Consider the following 16951-nt stretch of genomic DNA (forward strand, 5'->3'; position numbering starts at 1 on the left):
TAATGTTAGCTTGTAACTGCCAGCTTGCTAGCACTGGCTGCAGCAAGCTGGCTTGTTTGTTGAAACATAGGTACCAAAGACCTCGGAATTTGCATTTACCTCCAGTCAAATTAGAGGGACTGTTTTCACCCAAAAAGGGGTGGGGCCATGACGCAAGGGCAAAGTACCCGGATGTGCTGCTTTCATCTAAAGGCCGCTCTGGAGGTTCTCTGTCAATCAAATCAATTTTCAATCAAATCACAACAAAAGTCATCTCAGGGCACTTTTCACATAGAGCAGGTCGAGACCATACTCTTTAATTTACAGAGACCCAACAATTCCCCCATGAGCAAGCACTTGGCGACAGCAGCAAGGAAAAACTCCCCTTTAACGGGTAGAAACCTCAAGCAGAACCAGGCTCTTGGTGGGCGGCCATTTGCCTTGACCGGTTGGGTTGAGAAAGAGAAAGAAAGAGGGAAAAGGGGGGACAGAATAACAACAATCATATCAGTAACAATAACAGTCTTTCTTACTACAGCTGATAGATGGCGTAAACATAACTATGGGTCATTTTTTGCCAGTTGAATTTTAGACCTATTCTGTCTTTAATTATGAGGATGTGTTGGGTTCAGTCAATTAGCCGTTACAAATGAACATTAATTTCCTGTGGGCATGTGACTTCAAGGTGTCCCACATTACTTGAATTCTGGCAAATACAAGACATCCATACAGTAGATATCTTACACTGTTTAGATGGATGTAACATTTTCAACACAACATGTGACATCACATAATTAATGAAAATATACTGTGACAATACAGGCTGGTACCAATGATATGACACATCCTTTAAAAGAGTGTACAAGGATTGCATTAGTTTCCTGGGAAAGTTGTCATGCTTTTATTGATGCTGCTACTAACGGAAAAATAACAAAATAAGGCCACATTATTTTCTTGTCATTTCTGCAACACGTGCTTGTTCTAAAGGGACACAGGCATTCGGAATTCCTTTTTATCTTTTGTTAACCACACAGAAAGGATGACTCTATTTGCTCATGGCTCTTTTTCTATCCTTCACTTGTTTGCATTTAGAGGCTTGACATTCTTTCTGCTTCATATCTCAATTTTGCTGAATTATTCATGCTTTACAAGAATGTGAGAAGCAATGTAACATACCTTAGCTTTCAGGGGGAAAAATACAAATAGTCCTGCTTTGATCATTTAAAATCGTAATGATGGAGGATTTAAACATACAGAATGCAAATAACAATCAGAAACCCATAGAATTTATTATTTATGATATTTATTATTATTATTTATTTATTTAAATTAGACTGTACTGTACTGTGCTGTCGCTCTTGTGAATGCAAATGCTGTTGATACAGTAAGAGTTGTGTTAGGAGACTTTTCCTGGATATTAAATCAGTAGCTTTACTAAAAGACATCAGAGGAGCTTTAGTAAGAGGACAACAAGATGACTGTGACTTCATGATGTATTTATTTGTTTAGTGAGTTATCCATTTCTGAGATCCAGATGTCTATTTATTCCTCAAGAAACTTGCCCACCACCCTCATACAGTAGATTGTTATGAAGTGGCCCCACCTGTTATAATATAGGTTAAAGACTGCTTTATGTATGAAGCGAAGTAAGAATGCTGACAAGAAGAAAATGTAAGTCTTTGGAGACCATAACTTTATGACCAAGTACAATATGTGTATACAGAGTGTGATTTGGCTATAGTGCTGTCCTCTGTTAAGGAGCTATCCCTTCCTTACTAAATAATACATCATCCACAATAAAGTCTGTGTATGCAATCTATTCCTCACCTAAACCTAATCTTTGGCAGATGAAGACAAAACCAGTCTACATGTTGTAATTAGGGGTTTGCCAAAATTAGGTCCACCATTTAAAGTGCATTATTTGACACATAGTTCTATGTAGACTCTATTTTAATACCATATTTGCCCTAATTTTCCAAGATTATACTGTAGATAATTTATGGATATCTTTCTACACAGTTCACAGTTATCAATCTAAGGAGAATACAGTATAGTATATTCTCTTGATTTATATGCTTGTTTGACTGTACATTTTTTTATTTTGTACATAAATTTGCGATTATATAATAAATATACTGCTGAAAGAATGTGTAGACTCACTGGAAACTCATCCTGCTTCAGCTACCTAACATTTCGCCATTATACAAATCCTTCTTTTTTGACTGACACGTCTGCTACTGTCTAATTTTATATGCAGAAGGAACAACAGTATTTGCCTTCACTGGTGCTTGTGAACCACTTTTGAATGTTAGTGAGTGAGGCTGTCCAAAAAAGACATTGTAAATGGCAGGATATGCCAGCATATCATGTTATGGGCAGTACTGAGGTCACTGGTCAATGACATCCTTTTTTTATGGGATCAAGTATTCTGCCCTACACAGTTAATTCCTCATTTAAAGTCATCTGAAAAGGTCACGCTAACTTTGATGTTACTTTACAATATTTCAGACTCCAGGGTTGGATGTGTTGAGAATTTATTGGCTTGTATAAGACTAATGTGACAGCACTGCAGCAACACTTCCTTTTTAAAAATCTTTTTCTCTTTCATTATAAAGGTTAGCCTTACTTTATTTATGTAAGCCTATAACATTGAGTCAAGTGCCAATGGCCATAAAAGATGCCCTCTCAGCCAAAAATACTCTCTACAATATCATTTTGCGAGTGGAGCAGGACACTCACTAATTCTTTATTGGGACTTTGGCTCATTCCTTGGGAATGTCCTTTATTACCGTATTTTAGATGTCCATGTGCAAAGAAAGCAACTGCAACCGTACCAGGGCAAGATCCTACCGTAAAACAGTCCTGGATATTCACCAAGGAGGAAGCAGCATAAAACTTGTCACATCTAGCACACACTGTCTGCGGTGTCCTCTTATTGTTTGAAGTACCGGGACCAGATGGACCCTGAAAAGTAAATCCTTCTCATTCCTCACTCTCTTCCTCATCCCCCTTGGTGCCTTTACTCCAACGCTGGAAGCAATGAACAGTTGAAGCCAGGAAGAAGCTTGTCATGATGGCCACAACAGACACTGAGATGCCAGAGAAAATGATGATGAGCAGGTCTGTTAGAGTCAGGGTGGCCTGGCACTCACGGAAGCTGTCCTTCGAGAGCTGGGTCAGGGACACACGTCTGCCATCCATGGGGAGGGAGCACTCCATGCCTTCCACTCCTGCATCAAAACAGGAAATAAGATTAGACAGATTTACTAGGGAGGCTGAAGCGGAGGTTCAGTGAATGATGCCATGTTTATGGTCTTCTGGACAAAGATATTCATATTGTAGTCATTCAGAAATTACATAATTTAGCAGAGTAAGCAGACATTATGGTGTATTATTGTGCAGTATGCACAAATGTCAGCAATTATTCTTTCAATTAATAGGTGTATCGTTAACAAATGGATCTCTAGAATCCAAAAGGATATAGACAGATTAAAGGTGTTCGTGATTTTCCCATTAGACTCATGGCTCATACAGCCCACACATCTTACACCTATGAGGGTGGTCTGAAACTATTGTAGAGACAGAGTGCACTTCTTAGTTACCTTGTTTGTAAGCATTCAGCTATTTGATTCAGATAATACTGTGTTGTTGAACATCTAAATTCAACAGGGCAATGTAATGAAAGAGTGGGAGCTGATTTAATAACTGTAAGGTCGATCAGAAGTCTTCGTTTATGAGTTGACGTTGCACTGTGTATACAGTACACCCACCCACAGCATGACTGTAGGTTCACTGTGGGAATAAAGTCGAAATACTAAGATAATGTGAAGCACTGTACAGTATACTGTTAACTATATATCTACCTACTGTACAGAACACATCAAATTTGTTTTTATTAATTAATGAGGCTCTATTTTTGTTCTTCAGTGTGGTGTAAACTGTTGTGGATGGTGGCTTTTCTTTATAAGCCCTTGCATCTTTGATAAAATTAAATAAATATCCATTCAAATAACCTAAATTATTTAATGCCACTTGCAAAAGGCAAATCTCTGAGAATATATTTCTTTATTAAATGTGGCACCTGGTTACATCTCAGAAATCTTCTGATAATATCAGTGAAGGGCATCGTCTGAGACAGGGGCACCTTGACCAAACTCATCTCAAGATATGGCATGATAAATCAGTGAGTGCTGCTCTCCGCGTCTCTGTCATTTTCACATAGTTTATTGTTCAGACATCAGTTAAATGGAAAAGGACACTGACGATGGCTTAATGGATTTCAACGGTACAAGTCTTCCTCTCCAACTTATGATGACTGATGAGAACAGCCCTGGATCATTAAGTTCAGTTTTATCATGTATATGTTAAATACTGGTGACTGATACTGAAACTGCAGTAGAAGGTGTTCAGTTTCACATGCTTAGAGACTCAAGTTGTTGTACTTACAACTTTGTTAACTGTTAAGGTTAATTTTACACTTGTTAATCAGACAAGACAGTTCCAAGTCTATGGATGATACATATCTCATTACTGTCATATCCATAACACTACAAACACTTCAGGCAATAAGATATGCCTATGCAGTCAGTAAGTTACCTTCATATTGGTGGTGCAGTAGAAAAAAACAAGACATATTGATGTGGATGTTAGCTTCTAGGTGGGTAGTATAAAGCCTTGCAATGTGGGTGGCTACTTTCCACTGATATTGCACATGCAAATGCACACACTTGGCAGTACATCAGTTCTGGGTTTTTGCTCAACAGTCAGCACAATTTGCACTATGCTTTGTTATCATATAAATGCAACAGCTCGTCTTGGCTACAGTTATGTTCATTTATTAAGCCACTTTAAATCTAAGTGAAATCTGCTATTCTTTGTTGATATTCAATAGTTAAAATTTAAATGTGGCATTACCTATTATAGAAATATGAATAATTCAGATTGAACAGAAAACACGATTAACAATGAAATAATAAAAATTCTGAAATGATGTACTTGTGTTTGATATGTAAAACCTTGCCTTATATTAATAAATAGTTGTAAAGAAAATAGCTTGAACCAGCTCAGTGTTATGTAACAATGGAAACAGAAATAATAGAAAAATTTGTGATGGAATGGAGTCCATGCTCCTCCGATTGACTCTCTACAATATTAATTAGGTTTGTAGCTGAACTCTAAAGGAGCTTGATAAAATTTACTGACACTAATCCCTTAATACAAGATACAGATGCTCACATTTCCTCTAACATTCAATTAGTAGAGGATACAAGACGTCACACACACACACACACACACACACACACACACACATTAAAATGCCAAAATTACAGGGCAACCAAAAGGCAGCAAATATGTTGTTGTTTTTAATTGCTTTGAATGTATACAATGCATTTGACACACGTCATCATTAATCTGATGAGGGTCTGTGTGACCGAAAGCATTCGTTAATATTACAGTAATTGTAATGGAGATGAGTGTGTGGATGTTTTGATCTCTTTTGATGTATTATTTTTTTTATCCAGCACCTTTTGGACTTAATGTATGTGTGGTAGTTCTGAAACTTCATGCAAGACTTACAGTGTCTATAACCTGTGTATCATAATTCAGGCTCTTTTATCTATTTTTGTGTCTTGCCCCTATCAGAGCATACACAAGCCCTAACCAGGATTACCACAGCCAGAGCATCCAACAAATGTTTTCCGGATAAGCTTTGCAGAAAACTCGAGTAGCCTGGATGATCAGATAAACTGAGTCACAGGCAAACCCAGTAACAAGAATGAGGCTTCAACCTGACAAGGAGCCAATACAAACAATCTAGCCAAGGAGGAGCAGACTGTTTCCTTGCATGTTTAATTCCAAGACATGTCTGAGTGTGTGTGAGAATCACATATCACAACAAATGGATAGCCCGTTGCATGTGAGAAACCTGCTCATTCACATTGTCTGAGCAAAATAAAAGTCTACTGGCCTTACAAACAAGTGCACAACATGTTTAGAGGTGGTTAATATTATTGGTGACAATTATGAGCTGGAAATGTTTTATTTTGTCAAAAAAAAAATCCAATATTCTCAGAATTGTGTTGCATAACTAACCATATGGCTCACACTTTAATAGCAGCAGTTCAGTTATAAAAGTACAGTTTGACTCAGCAGGGCTTTTAGAGGAGGAATTATTTTACTGTAACATTTCCAACTGTTCTCACTGCATTTTGTGAATGGCAATAATGCGAGCTTGAACTATAAAAACATGCAAGATGTGACTTGTGAAATCTTGTGAAGTAAAATTACTATTGCTTTCTTTTAATGGTACATGGCAGCAGATGAGATCCACACACAGTTTACAAGTCCAGGAAGGCAAAAAAAAAAAAAAATCCTCTTCAAAACATTTATTGCAGCTCACCACATTTTGCAAAAAAAGTCCCTGTAATGTGCTTTTGAGATGGATTTTGTACAAAATCTCTTCCAATGCCTGACTGTTAAATGATACAACATAAACACTAGAGAAATAAATGTGCAAATAAAGCATTTAGAGACAGGCAGACACAGACAGAATGCACTGACCTTTTACGTTATTGTGACACACTTTACTAAAAACCAAGAAAACTCTGAATAAATCTGAAAATCCAATATATTGGAGAAGCTGTCCTGTGTGTTTGTGCTTGAGATAAATGAATCATATTTATATTCACAGTGTACTTATTGCATGGCAAAGTAACCCATCACCCCAGAGACTTAGCCTTTGTCTTTGAGACAGTTCTGTCTGGTCTTGCCTGTCCTAGATGCTTGATTAATAACATCTGAGACTGAAATTATCCTGGTGAACACATGGCCCCTGCAGGAGTTACATGATTATCACATTTATCATCATCATAGCAGAGTTAGTGAACAGGTTAATGGTGGACAGAGACAACAACGTTAGGTTATTTTTTATTAGTATTTCCAACAATACTTTTGTTAGTTGTTCTTCATATTAGTCTGAGCATCAAAAGCTACTCTGAAGTGTATATGCTTATATATTCTGTCTGCTATTTTAATACAAATATGAATTGCGTGTACCGTATAATAAAGTACAGGATTTGCAAGGAGAGATAGCTTTTGGGTGGACATAGTTGCAGTTAAGATCTAATGTTACACAACATGAAGCACAGACTTATTACACAGCCTGACAAAAAGGAGAATTACTGAACAGCTGCGGCATTTGGCCAAAAGTGGAATCTTCTGGAACAAACATAATGATTTCTCAGTATCGCATGTTTGTTTGTGACAACATGTGCACTTCTTTCACTGAAAGATGGTGTCCAGATTTAAAGTGATTGTGGCCTCAGTTTAGAGATGTAGGAAATCAAAACATTGTTGACTGGGAACAGCTCTCTACATTACAATTCTGTTAACAAATATCAACTACTACACCTTACAAACTTCAAAAGCTTTGAAAATGAAACACTTATGTCAAGTTCACATCATATTGTACACACTGATTATGAGCAGCCAAGTGGGAAAGCCTATTCATAATATATAGATGAATTGTTGACAGTTACAATATCTCCCACTTGGCAGACACCACCATCAAACAGTTAACAAATTGGTGCCAAAATGGCTCCAATAAAATCCATCATTAATACTTATTCAACTATAAAGAACAGAGCTATACACTGTTTGTTGGCTTCATATTTCACTTGTTAACAAATAGCTATAAATATGTGTGTGTGCACTCCCAAATCACAATAAAATGAGATTTTCTCATCTTCTCATTCTACTGACATGGCGTGAAAGCAGCATCACCATAGTGAGCAGCTAAAAGTCACTAATTACCAACTGACTAATACTGAAATACTTCAGTAGGCTATGTCATTTTTTGCTGAGATGCTAGCTAGCTAGCCATTGATTAGCTCTAAACAGGATACTTCAGTACCTTTTAGTCATATTTCTATTACAAATATGGGCCTCCGAATTGCAGTGACAGAATACAAAAAAGAGATAAATGTAAACTGAAAGACAAACGGTAGTGAACGTTCCCTTGTAAAATTGCATACATTTCTTTCCTTTAAACAAGCTCCAGGTTTTGCTACCAACAATCAATAACAATAAAATTTTGGCAGCCACTTTTAATTTAGATACTTGTCAGTTGTTTGCACTCAGTGGGCTGTGTGTAATGGGTGTTGTATTGGCGCTTCATCACCACATGTTCACATCACTCGTTTGAACATGTTGCTTATGTGTTAGAGTTTAAACACTGACATTAAAATGTTGCTTAAAATTTCAATACATGACATTCAGCCTATAGATGTGATTTGTGTCGTTTACTCGATAAAGTTGGGGAAAAAAAAGAAAGCTGACAGCTCACAAAACTCAGATCAAACTGTCAAACTAGGCAGTGTTAATTGAATATGGATCAAGATTCTGTTACTGCATTACCTATTTCTCACCTCAAATGCATATATTTAACATATTTTAGCGTACTTGTTTAGCTGTAATTTGAGAAAGTTTGTGACCTGGCCACCATCTTGGAAACAGACATGGAGGACACGGAGGGACTCACATGCACTAACATGCACGAGCAGTTGGTGCGGCTACCAAAACAAAGAAGAGAGAGGCTCGGATAACAACACACACAGAGGGAGTGTGACTTCATTCACTGCTCAGGTCGCCATTACTCCACTATATCTTTACATAGCACATAGTTGTTTGCTGACATCCAGCGAGGCTCAATGTCATTTATTGCACCTTTAATTATTATACTGGTAAGATCTAGAGAACAGATTATTAGGGATGGGGATTTTATTTGATGTTGTTGAACTCATTACACAAAGAGATATAAAAGGCAGCGAGATAATAAGAGACAGAACAAAGATAGTTCACTGCATGGGTGTGTGGGAGAGAAACTAACTTTGTTTTGTACTTATTCAGGATTATTCTGTTCAGCAATAATAGACTACAGGTCCAGAATAGAGTTTCTAAATGTCCAGGAATTCTATGAATGAGTCAAATGCAGTTGGCGGCATGCTTTTATGTGTTTAGTAGAGTGTGTTTGTATGAAAAGGGTATATATTAGATGTTCCACTTAAACTTATATTAACAAAAGCTGTACTTACTCAGTGGCAGAGAAAACTGATATTTAACAATCGATTTTCAAAACCTATAACTGAGCAAATGAATAAAGGAAAAAGAAAAATACTGACAGGTTAAAATATGAATATAATAAGAATAGAATAGAATTAAGAGTTTAGTAAGATTTTTTATATGCTCAGCATGAATCATAGTGGATGATATGACTAATTTCATTTTTGATGAAAACTACAGTGGGCCAGCTTTGGAAATGGATAGACTGATAATCATTTTTTAGTCCATAAATGACTTCAAACACTATTATGACCTCACATTAAAGGTGGCTGGTGCAGGCTACTGCACAATAATGCAGCACAAATCATGCCCTTACACTATCAGGTATGTCAGCCCACACAGCTATGTTGCATTCCTGGCACAGACAGTTGATGGATTACATTTAGGATTACAGCCAGCCATGAGGATAGGCTATCTGCTGTCTCAGCCGTGATTGATCCACCTAGCTGTGACAGTCTGATATCGGCAGCTTGTTTCGCCTCCCTCCTTCAACACCACGCTGTCTGTCCAGATTGATCTCTGCACCATGCAAAGGAAAAATCACCGCAATCTTGCATCCTCAGACTCCTATACAAGTTAGTAAGTCTGCATTTGTCCCTAAAACAATGATGTCTAGACACTCTACATAGGAAATCCAGTAGAGATAATGACTCACATAACTGTCCCCTCCCTACTTTATTAAATGAGATGAATGTGCTACTCAAGTCCAATAACTGGTAAATGTAAAAAACAACCAGGCAGATATAATTACAGAGAGATGGAAGAAGCATTCAGTTGCAATCACAGAAAAAGGAAATCTGAAGGAAAGATTATGAGAGGTTCATACAAGGAGAGGGCAAGAGTAGGAGCCGGAGAGAGAAACAGTGTGGAGAATGTGTGAAATGAATGCACAAAATGACAAGCATTCATGTGACAGTGGGGTGAGGGTGAATCATTCAGGAGGGGATTCCTCCTGCGTGGAGACTCACTGACATCACTGTACCATGGGTATATTCAAAGTGTTTCATCACAAAAGCACACATGCACAACCAGGATTTTTTTTTTTTTATATTCACACATACAAGAGATGATAGTTACACATGAACACTATTAGATGCCCTTTTAATGCTTTTCTTCATAATTAAAAGCAGTTTGTGTTCACAGTTTATTATGATGAAACAGCTAAATACATAGGTCAAGTTTGTGTTTCACAGTCGACCACACACAGGCCCGCAGAAAAGTATTAATGCATGATGCTGCACACCGCCGGTGATATAAAGCTTTTGGCTTCTCACCTTTTATTTCTGACACTTGGCAAAATGTCTCTTTCTGCTTCTGTACATGCGGCAGCTGATGCTATCACACTGTGTAATTCTGTCCATCTTTTTCACACTCGGCTCTCCCTTGCCAGCACTATCTCTCTCACATCCCAACTTTAAATAAACATGAAATTAGGCCAAGATAAAAGAAGCTGTCAGCCTGTGGTAATGGAATAGATATTTTTTCATCACATACCCATTAGCAGCAAAGATAGCGAGTAATGTCTAGTTGGGCGCTATATCATCATGCGTGTGCTATGTAGTGCCGGTCAGTGGCATCATAGTTTCAGAGCTGATAATGCCCTATGGTAACAGGTCTCTGCAGAGCAACTGGATAGGCTACGAAGGAAAATTCAGACTTTGACCCTGTCACATGAACTGCTAGTTTGTAGTGAAACTGTTCAGGTCATGGCTAGTGTTGATAGCAATACCACGATGGACCTCAATCTCCCATGGGAGTTGGCCTGCCCTGCCCTGTAGGCAGCTCTGGCTCCAATTACCCTGGCCAATGTGCCGTAGAACTGTGTCACTCTGAATTATACATGGCCTTTGTTCATCTTTAACCCAAGAGCACTGGAGACAGCAGTGGATCATGTTTACACTCATCCTTCCATTAAAACATTTATTAACCTGATTGGTGGCTAATAGAAACATACAAATTGTCCCCAAAAACTAATGCCAAAGGGAGCAGATAATTATTACAGCATGTGTGTCTGTCTGGTTGCTTCGCAGTACAAAAACAGTATTGCACTATATTTCTGTGGAAGATATTGAATCAGTCAGATTCACAACCATGTGGAAAGAAATCTATTTTTTCTATCCAAAGAAAGAAAAATCTTAATTTTGAGCATTTTCCACCCACTCATCATGATGACCTGCAGTAATCAAAGTTATGCAAACAGAAAAGTGTGCTGCTTTGAGAGATCAAAATCACCGGGGAAATCAAGATGTAAAAAATGGAATGGGAATTGGGTTTACAGCATGGGCTCTGCAGCTGCTACATTATGCAGGCCATCACAGAGCGAACCATAGATATGTCAGGATGACTGAAAATAGCAGCACATTTTTTTTGTCACGATTTATTGACAAAATTTTAAATTAGTTTAAGATTATTTATTCTGTCGATGCTTTATTTTACAGTTTTGCTGAGAGTGGTAGTTTAGGGTGGTGATATCATCAGCCTTATTGATGATACTGAGCAATCAGCTTGCATATATTAGCTGATTACCAACACCTTTACCTCCTCTTGGTCATGGGGTTTTAACCCCAATGTTCTGTTTCTCTTTAACAGCTAAAAAAACATACTCAGCATTGTTTTATCACCTTGATACTTCTATTACTTCTATTTGGGGTATGAGAGACCAGTGCTGTAATCATGCAATTAAATTTAATTTGTTCTACATCTGTGAGTTGGATTTCTAGTAAACATGCTTACGTCTACTTTGTTCACGTGCTTTTTGAATATCAGTGGGATTGGTTTTAAGAGAGACCACGCTCACAACTTTTCAGCTCTTTAGCTGATTTGTTTCATGATGAAAGAGACATAAGGATGCAATGAGCAACTTCTGTCTTTATAATTGAGTTTCTCTATGATGAATGAAATATTAAGTTGAAACACCCACACTGATGATGGCTGTTAGAGTTGATACATATTGAAAAGCTTATCAAGTCAACCTCATTCACTAATGACTGTCCATCTGTTATTGTGCAACCACTTCTAATACAGCGATCCGGAGAATAGGTCAACACATTTTTTCTGTGATCGAGAGAGCTCAGTCATTATGTTAATTAGGTCTGGCTCTGTGATGCCTGTATGTTTGCACCAGCGTTTTGTGAATCTAACTCGTTATAATCCTCCCTGCTACTTTGTGTTTGTTCAACAGTAGATTTTTATATCCATAAAGTTTCAGTGTGACACAGTACTGGAAACAGAAACATCCACAGGAAATATCAGTCAGCTGTCAAAACCGGCTGCTCTGGGGATGGGTGGTAAACACTTTTTAGATTTTGAAAAAAAATCTAAAACTTGGTCGGTTGGTATAACCTTCTGTCATTGACAGGCAGAATTGTCCTTTAAAAATGTGATTAATACAAATACAAGCAATGACACATCCAAACACAGGAATGCAACCATGATGAATCCAATTTTTTAAACTGTACGTTCCTCTATCAGTCATCTTAAATAGCTGTATGTGTCACACTTCGTTCTGACCGTCTTGCAGTAAGAACATTAAAGCATTTTTCTATAAATTATACACAAAGGAAAACAAAGACTTGGAGGATATTTTAAGTTCAGTGAAACAACCTTTTGTCCTCTGACCAGTTACAGAACTAATTTGCATTTCCTTAGAGGAGAGGGAGCTAAGATGACAAACAATTGTTATTCCTTTTGCCAAAACGTTATTTGTCATCCAAACTTCCGGCAGGCTATAATTAGCATTACAAAGTACATTCCAGACAGCTTTTATTGGCCAATAATAAACAAAATTATACTCTAATATCAAAATGTAGAACACTTCATATACCTAATACAAATAAGCATGTATGCATGTGTGTGTTTTTCTCTGGGTCATAAAGCAAATACTCAATGATGGGGATGTAAGAGCTGCATATGAGGTAAGATAGATATTACTAACTCAATTTGAGTGCATATGCACTGGGGCCAGTTGGTAGCCATGCCAGCAGCTTGGCCAGGCCTTTGGCTTCTTCTTTGTTGTTGATGTCTGTCTGGCCAGCACTGCTAATGCAATTCATTATGCCTTGCAGTTGACAACACTTAGAACCCGTGATTAATGCATTTGCAGCCTCCTACTAGGGGGAATCAGGTATTCTTGCCAGTTTGTCAACTTTGCTTCCTCACAGGCCCAAACTTATCTGTTTTTGGGGCAAATGCAGAAAGAACGGAGAGGAAAGCGAGAGCAGTATCGATAGTACAGAACACCGTGGCCTAAATGTATATAAGGAGTTTGCTTTTGTGAGTTGTCAGCAGTTTGCGACATCCAGTCTGTGTTTTGGGGGAGTTGAATTAAAGCTTTTGCCAGCTATAAACAATTAGTGTTTGAGTCAGACTTTTACTTTTTTAATTTGAAAATATAAAAATAACAGTTTTTGCTTAAAAAAAAAAAAAAGAAGCACATTTACAATATCACATGTTATGATATCCATAACGTCTAAGACGTTGCATTTGGTTAGATTAACTGTTTTAGTTACCAGCTTTGCCTGAATCTTAGATTTGATTTATGATGCCTGTAATCCTTTTCACACATTACAGAAGATTTGGGCAACTGCAGTTCAGTCTTTGGACAAATGTTGTAAACAGGTCAACATTTCACACTCCAGCAACCTTGGAACACTGACAGAAATAAATGTGCCCGCTCCTTAACCGCACACATTTATACACAAACACCCTGTATCCGAACATTATGTACTGTAGAATATGCCCTACACACATATGTATATACTATATGTCACATACTGTGTGTCACATCTTAAATTCTCACATAAAGCCAAAATCATGTAATGTGTCAAACCCACACTTTGATGTGAATACAATAACAGCACAAGCTACTAGTCATGTGTGGCTGAAATGTCAGATCTGTTTATTTTTGCCTCCTCGGCTCCCACGTGCTGGCTTGCACAAGATAACTGCTGTCTGTGTCCTCTGTATTGTTAAGGACACCAATAGTACTATACATACAGTTGACCTTCAGCCAAAACATTTATTGTTCCCGCTGAATAAAACATGATTATGATTTGTCTCAGAATAAATGGATTCTGACAGGTGTAGTAGATATTCTTTATGGTCTACTGAATTACATGAACACAGATTTAAACAATTGTGTTTTGTGTGTGTTAACAAGGACATATACTGCTACCACTATCAGAGGCCAGCGACTTTGGCTGTTGAGACCAATCAACTCCATCTAAGTAGATCTTACCCACGATACATCTGAAGGGACATGGTGATATCATTGTCTTGTGTTGTTCCTCAGATGCGCATGCACACATTGAGACTGCCTCACACACACACACACACACACACACACACACACACACAACCCAAAACTTCAGCCCTGTTACCTAACTCAAAGCTCCAGGCTGAATCACAGTGATTGACAGCGTCTACAGTATGGGCCCTCAAAAGATAGAGCAATAAATATTGCTTACTTCCATTGGTGTAGGACACTTTTTTGATACTATTGCTGAATTACAGTGTCCACCAAAATGGCAAGTCTTATATAAATAAGTATTATATAAATATAAGCCTTAAATTGATCTATCTCACTACCACGCAGGATAGAGGACGGTGCTTTGTTTATGTGGTGATATTACATGTGTAACAAGGAAAACTGCAAGCTAAAATGATTGATATGAGTTGTTGTAATTTCTTGTTCCACATTGGAGGATGCTGCGTTTTGAGTAGGAGTCTCATTCTGAATTTTGACATTAATCAAATTTCAAAACAAATCATCCTTGTAGTCCTCACTTTCACGAGTGCTATTGTCTCATATTACACAATCAGTCTCACACATTATATGCTATGGGGGTGGAGGAAGAAAGGGATAAAATTAGAACGAGGGAGAGGGAGGGGGGGTTCCCTCTTCTACAGGGAAAACATAAATAGACCAGAGTGGTGTTATGGCAATGGATTTGCCATAATACTGTTGTGTATGTTGTGCTCGGATACGCTTTATTTGGGTCAAGCACATGAAAAGAAAATGCTTCCTAGATTTTCTTACTCACCGTTTGGAAGCTTGTGACTGTTCTCCATCAGCCATGAGAACAGGTTGGCAAAGTTGCAGTTGCACACCCAGGGGTTGCCCTCTAGCCTCACCACCCGCAAGGAGGGCAACTGACTCAGTGCCCCCACCTTTAGGGTGGACAGGGCGTTACGCTCCAGTTCCAGTTCTCTTAGAGAGGTGAGGCCCAGGAAAGCATCCTCATTCACCATGCTCAGATATGGGTTGTTGCCAAGGCGTAGTTTGATCAGGCTCCGGGACTCCCCAAATGTCCCCTTAGGGATTTCAGTCAAATTGTTGCTGCCCAGGTCCAGGAAGACCAGCCTGGAGGAGGTGCTGAGAGTCCCCGGTTCTATGTGGGATAGGGAGTTGTTTCGGAGGTCCAGGTAGACCAAGTCACTGTACAGAACCAGGAAGTCCGAGGGGATGCGGGGTATCCAGTTGTCAGCCAGCAAAAGCCTGCGCACATCCAAGGGGATCTCATCGGGTAGACGGGTCAGCCCGCGGCCACTGCAGTCCACAGTGTGAGGATCTGGGCACAGGCAGGTTACTGGGCAGTTTTCCCCCCGGGTCCATAAGACAGAGGATAGCAAGATGAGGATAAGTTGGAGCAAGCAGACACATGGCAACATGGTCATGGGGGTGAAATGAGTTAGGGGGGAAAGAGTCTCAGGGTATGGACAAATAGGAGAGGATGGGTGGGGGCAGAGAACAGGGTGAGGGTCAGAGGGCAGGAGATCAGGACAAGGGAGGGGAAGGGGAGAGTGAAAGGGGGCGGACGGGGATCAATCCTCGTGAAGGAACATCCTGCTGTTGTGGAGATGGAAATCTGGAAGGGCTCAGGAATTGGGAGGCGGCAGAGCAGCGGCAAAAACACTTTTCCAGGAGATCATGTAGCAAGCTGCTTGGATTGAATAGCAGACCGCCTGCTTTGAAGAGGCAAAGAGAGGGAGATAGTAAGGAGTAGGGAGCGGGAGAGCAAGAAAGACAGAGCTTAACAGAGAGGGGAGGGTAGCTTAAGAGAGGTAAATAGACACGAGCAAGCTGGGACTGATGAGAAGCCGGGGGCACAGACAAGGGAGAAGGGGGTTGAGGAGGGGGCTCTGTCCGCCACGCTACCCCACAGTTGATCTGGCGGCAGTGACAGACAAAGGCAATAAGGTCTCTGACACAAAAGGATATATGGAGCTGTGATTCAAGCATGACAAGCAAGGAGTAACATCGTTGCATCCCTCCATTAGTCCCAGGTCTCTGTGTAGAAAAGCCTGACGGTCTGAAACGAGAGAGAGAGAAGCCCACAGAACATCGCTCAAGTGTGTGGTAAGGTTATCCCCCCTTATTATTCCCTCTCTGAGCTCCCAATGTCCAGCAACATGCTGTGAAAAGACAGCACAGCTCAATGTTACACTGTCCAGCACGATATCAAGGCTGTGTTGCTGTGCAGAGAGAATCCAAATGTCCAGGCAGGAGCTTCATGCACGTAGATCGCAGTGCTGAGCTGCACACAGCCATGCCAATCCAATGTCTGCCTCTGAATCTACCACGGTTTATCTCATGCCCTCTCCCCTCTCCTTATTTCCAGGGAGGCGTGCCTGAGCCATGCTGTCAACATGTGATGTCACTTCCTATAGTGTAAAGAAATGACTATGAGCTATATCTGGAGGAAAAAAAAACCCAGAAACATAGAAGTCATATAGTTATAATACAGCTTTATTTATGAGTGTGTCCTGAAAAATGTGTTTTGGAGGAAATTACCTTTACAAATGTTACATTCTTCTTGCTATCTCTGCACCTTTTCACTTGATCTGTAATCTG

At 39.3% G+C, this 16951-nt stretch overlaps 1 protein-coding gene across 1 annotated transcript; it reads right to left on the reverse strand.

Annotated features, from left to right (window-relative positions):
* Positions 1-413: 413 nt before the first annotated feature.
* Positions 414-16721, reverse strand: lrrc38b (leucine rich repeat containing 38b). Its single transcript, XM_044347674.1, has 2 exons — positions 15141-16721; positions 414-3209 (listed from the first exon to the last, which is right to left on the reverse strand). The coding sequence occupies exons 1-2, from the start codon at positions 15772-15774 to the stop codon at positions 2962-2964; spliced, it is 882 nt and encodes a 293-aa protein (XP_044203609.1). The 5' UTR covers positions 15775-16721; the 3' UTR covers positions 414-2961.
* Between the last annotated feature and the right edge of the window lie 230 nt (positions 16722-16951).

Source organism: Thunnus albacares, chromosome 4, assembly GCF_914725855.1.
Source record: "Thunnus albacares chromosome 4, fThuAlb1.1, whole genome shotgun sequence".
Lineage (NCBI taxonomy): Eukaryota > Metazoa > Chordata > Actinopteri > Scombriformes > Scombridae > Thunnus > Thunnus albacares.

What these genes read in the sequence shown, in the direction of transcription:
- lrrc38b (XM_044347674.1), bottom strand. Translation starts at nt 15,774, where the DNA reads ATGACCATGTTGCCATGTGTCTGCTTGCTCCAACTTATCCTCATCTTG. An exon ending in CAGTCACAAGCTTCCAAACG is followed by an intron (nt 3,210 to 15,140) that starts GTGAGTAAGAAA and finishes GTTTTGATGCAG; the next exon opens with GAGTGGAAGGCATGGAGTGC.